This window comes from Belonocnema kinseyi, chromosome 3, assembly GCF_010883055.1.
Source record: "Belonocnema kinseyi isolate 2016_QV_RU_SX_M_011 chromosome 3, B_treatae_v1, whole genome shotgun sequence".
NCBI lineage: Eukaryota > Metazoa > Arthropoda > Insecta > Hymenoptera > Cynipidae > Belonocnema > Belonocnema kinseyi.
In genome coordinates, this window is record NC_046659.1 from 25,860,743 (window position 1) to 25,865,796 (window position 5,054).

Here is a 5,054-nt window from a genome sequence, read left to right on the forward strand (position 1 = left end):
AGTCGGGAGTGGTGCTGACTGAAAACAGATGATTTGGAGCGATTCGCGCGCCATATGTTGGTCATTCTAAGGACTTATTGAACTACCCTCGTATATATATATCAGTGACCCGCGTGTACTCGGAACCGTTCTACGACGTTAGGTGAGGGTTGGGCTTCACTCGGGTGAAGAGTGGGGGTCACTCGACTAAAGTTTAGTATCTTCATAATCTAAAGTTTAGTATCTTCATCACTTTCTACTATTATTGAACACATCACTGTTAGTAATAACAATTACCTCGTTACTGAAGCAGCAATTAAAATCTTCTTATCCTGTTCTTGCATTTTTTGAACTTTTGAGTCACGTAACCTCAATTATCTTTCACCAAACGTACATCCGACGCACACTCGAAACCGTTCATTGTACCGTTCTCCTTCCACTTCACACTAGTAAACTCCGCCCACTTCTTTACTTCACCCACCAATTCACCCGGGTGGTCGCCTGGAACGCATCCCGGGAGAGTTGAGACACGTTCCCTCCTCTAATAGTCGCCGCTGTACCGGAACTTTGATATTTTTATGGGGCGCGAACAGTTCGAACTGTTTTTTTTTTATTAATTCTTTGCTTTTTGAAAATGTTGAAGTACATGTGTTTCAAAATGAATATTATTTTTCCCTTACCTTAATAATTAACTTTCCCAATAATTAATACAGTTCTTGTTTGATTGTTGTTTTTATTCTGTATTAAATCCTGTTAAAGATAAAATTTTGTTTTGAAAATAGCACCAACTGTTACCAATCAAAACTCATAAAAGTTGAACCAGTTCCAGTACAGCAGCATTAATCAGATTTGGAGTACCCCGTACTTTGACATGTTGAGCTACTGCGCTTGTCCGGCGCAGCGACCCTCATTTGTCACTGTTGGCGCGCGATTTAAACGGGTGTAATTAACAGTATATATTTATTATAAATTGCATAATATCAGAAATGACGTAAATTGTGATTTAAGGTGCGAAAAAAATAATAAAGTGTATATTTTGTAATTAATATTTTCTTTTGGTTTTAAAGGCTAACTTACATTTCACCATCTAATTTTTTAATAACTATATTTCTAACATTTAATATAATGTATATCAATATGGGCATGATTTCATGTAAAACTTTCGATTAAAAAAAACAAACAAAAATACTAGATCAATACATGAAAATAAAGGTTTCAGCTCAGAAAAGTTCTTTTTAATTCAGAGACGTCACAGAATGACGCTTATAATGAGAAAAAAGGGACAAAAATGATCATTGATTATATTGAAAATCGAGCCAGTTTCTGCTTATACTATAAAAATTCGGTTATTCTCAGCAAAATTTCAGTATAGGCTCGGCTCGTTAAATAAACATGTTTCTATAAAATCCTTTATTAATGAAATATAAATTGACCTTTTGAATTGAAAGAGAATGTGCTATTATTTACAAAATATACACAATGGTATTTTTGTTCTAACCTTATATCACAAATTACGTAATTTCTGATACTAATGTACAATTTATAATAAAGATCTATTTTAATTTCAATAATTGTTAATTATGCCAGGTTTAAATCACGCGCTAACAGCGATATATAAGAGTCGCTGGGCTAGACAAGCGCAGTAGCTCAACATGCCAAAGTTGGTACATTGCAAGCCTTGTATGTGTGTTGTATGTTCTTATTTTGCAGTTTGATAGTTGTTATTCGTTGCATTAGTAGTGGTTGCCGCCAATCAGTGTATGATGTCTATCAGCATGTAGTTTTTTTATAAAATTGTGAAACGACTTCCACCGAATTACCGATAATTCCAGGTAAATTTCGATTGTTGTAGCTTTCATTTTTTCCGAAATAAGTAAAATTGTATCAAAGCAGTCGCACCGGCTCATAGCGCCCAAAAATTCTACCTAAAATACCGTTCTCTCGTCGTAAGGAACCTTGCTTATTGCTGATTTATCAACGTCCGAACAAATTTAGTACCTGTTATTATTTTTGCAAGTCAAAAAGAACCTTCTCCTTAGTATATTTCAATCTATATTTTTTTATTATACGAAGGTTAAACAATGTGTTACTAAAGCAAAATGGCGGTTTTGAAGCTTCGAAGTTAGTGCTGATCCTAACCTCCTTTTACGATTGAAATGTATAAAATATTTTCTGGACCTTGCTCGTTTACCGATCACAGACAGTGTGTGTACTTTTTATTTGGTAAAGAATAGCAATGCTTTAGAAAGCTAATGTGCTTTTTAATGGTAATATGTACGACTTTCACTTACATATAAAATGCTATTTCCTTTTAGCCCCTTTATGTCGAATTTCGCATGGACCACGCTTTTTGGTACGTGTTCAGCAATGTAATACACTGGGGTTGAGAGCAGCGCGTTACTTTCAATCACATTACTGTTACAATTTATATTTATTGATAACGATAGCAAGTTACTTTTTTGTAAAATAACGGTAACATGTTACTGTTTTCGGTTAACAATAAATAAAAAAAAGTACGTTCTCATTTTGTTACTCAATCGTAGTGTTTTATATTTTTAAGATTAAGATCTCCTAAGGCATATTTGTCTTATAACCTAAAAGGCCGTGTCTAGGTTTAAATTAATTTATTGATTAAAATAGTATTTTGAATTTAGTTTTATCCTATATAATTCATACCAGTATATTTGTGTTCTAAATGTTTTTCAATATTTAGGTGTGAAATTGCAGATGTTTTTCCTATTTTCAGCCATGGTATTTTATAATCCGAAAGTATATTATATTACCTCGATGAGAGTTATGATCTTTTTAAGTATCTAAAATGAATTTTAAATTCAAGGTCTTCAGTCAGTGTTGGGCAAGTTGTTTTTTTGAAGTAACTAGTTCCAGTTACGTTACTTCGCTAATTGGGTAACTAGTTACAGTTGTATTAGATGTAACATATTACAGTTAAATTATTTGCTACTCGTTAGAGTAACATTATTTGTAACTCGTTACAGTTACTAGAGAAAGTAACTTCCAGTTACCTTAAATAAAAAATACACATTCTGTTTCCGCAAGTGAACAATAATATATATTTAGAATAAAATAAAAATTAAGTTATAAACATATCAATTATTCTTTTTTTAATAAAAGGTTTTAACTTTTAAAGGCAGCTGCTTTCATCAGCGCCTTTCATCAGAAGCACAGATGGGATGTGTCGGGTTGTACCTCACAAATAGCTGTTAGAAATTTGAAAATTGATCCAACACACTTGCACTCTGAGCATGTTAACATGAATTTATGTAGCTGCTCTCATTATGACTTCAAAAAATCAAAAAGAAAACTGAGAATTTTTCTGTTCACTGAGCGGGGCTTTCTGTAGGAGATATACACAAAATTGATAGTAACTTCAATAATAACAAGTTATATTTGAATCGTTAAGACTAGTAACAGAGTTACCCTAAAAGTCATAAATAATGTAAAGTTTCAGTAGCAAATAACTACCCAACACTGCCTTCAATATATTCAGTGATAATTTAAAAACTGTGAATTTTGAATAAGTTAAATAATCTCCAATTAGAAGCATAACAAATTTGTAATTTAAAGCTTGGAATAATCTCGGTATCAAGTCTGAAAAATTATCGTGTAGTTTAATATTATGAGATAACATGAATGACGAAATGGCCCGAGACTCAATGTTTCTCTTATGAATTAAACAAATGTTTTATTTTTCAGTTTTTAAAGATGAATGGTAGGTTCGCATCCTGTTCTCTATTTTGAAAATGGTCCTTTCTAGTATCCTTTTTTTAAATAGAACTCTATTTTCAGGCAAACAAATTAATAAAAAAAGTATATTTAAATGTATACACCAAAACCGAAACTTATACATCGTCATAAAGAAAGATCATGTCTGCCCACATTGCAAGATTTCTTACGTTTATTATTTTTAAATAAGATAACAATATTTTTTTGACATTGAGAAAAGCTCTATCTTGACGTTGTTAATTAACTGAAATACTGTTAATACTTTTATTAACCAAAAAATTAAGTTTCGAATTTCGCATATTACCAGCATTCATATTCCTCTTAGAGGTAAATTAACTGTCAAAATTCTGCGTCCACTCTCTAAAATCGCATTAAATACTAAATCCGAAATATTAAGTTAGAAAAGGTTTTTTTATTCTGCTACAAAGCTTATTAAATACCGCGTCGATTGATTTATGGAAATCATTGGAAAAAATTGAAACTTGAATTAATTAAAGTTTTAAATTTCACCTTTAAAATGAGATCAAGAACATAATAAAATATTCACTGGTTCTCGAATTACACAGCCACACAAAAAAAAGTTTGCGGATCTGGTAACAAGACACACGTATTCCTATGGATTTTGGGGCGCTGAATTCAAATTCGGTATAAAAAAATCACCCATCACGTCATGGTTGAGCCATAACCTCAAAAAATGACGAAAAATCATGCACTGAGGCAAATAAATTTCAAAATAATGCCAGTGATGCAAATTTTCACTTCAAAAACATGCCGACAACTGTGAAGGATCAACCCTTGCCTGATATCAACTTATTTAACATAACTTTACCAAACAGAACCTGATCTCACCTAACCTGAATTAACAGAAATTTATTGAACTACACGTAAAGCTCTGGAAGCATATTTTCCCAGTAGCAAATGTGTGCTACATCGAATGAGTCAACTCGAGCCCAACCTAGAAATAAATCTAACCTAACCTGACCTCTCGAAACACAATTAAACTGATTGTGTTGTCCTGATGTGTTTGCGGTACCGTTTGAATCAGCTTGGGCTTAACCTGCAAAGAGGTCAAACCTATCCTAACCTAAAAAAACCTGACCTAACCTAACCTAGCCGAATAAAATTCAACTACGCGTGTAGCTATTTAAGCGTACGGTTCTCAGTCTTAAATGTGTGCTATATTTAATAGGTTATCATTTGCATGTTTAAGTTACAGTTCTACATTTTACTTGATACAAACATTGTCAGGTTAATTGAAATGGGGTCAATTCTACTTGTAGTTCTAAGTTTCTTCAAATGAGTAATGTGCGTCTAAATTTTTAACCACCTGT

The 5,054-nt window shown here is 32.5% G+C and overlaps 1 protein-coding gene across 3 annotated transcripts in view; it reads left to right on the top strand.

The window, feature by feature from the left end:
• The first annotated feature begins 1,695 nt into the window (after nt 1–1,695).
• The window catches only part of LOC117170373 (zinc finger MYM-type protein 3), a 212,376-nt gene continuing 209,017 nt past the window's right edge, over nt 1,696–5,054 (top strand). Inside the window, exons 1-2 of one of the 3 annotated variants that reach the window (XM_033357128.1) lie at nt 1,706–1,811; nt 3,694–3,709. In XM_033357128.1, coding sequence (XP_033213019.1) covers nt 3,707–3,709 — 3 coding nt within the window. In that variant the 5' untranslated portion in view covers nt 1,706–1,811; nt 3,694–3,706. Of the gene's footprint in view, nt 1,812–2,159; nt 2,247–3,693; nt 3,710–5,054 lie in introns of those variants that run through there. The other 2 variants (XM_033357129.1, XM_033357127.1) reach the window with 2 other exon arrangements.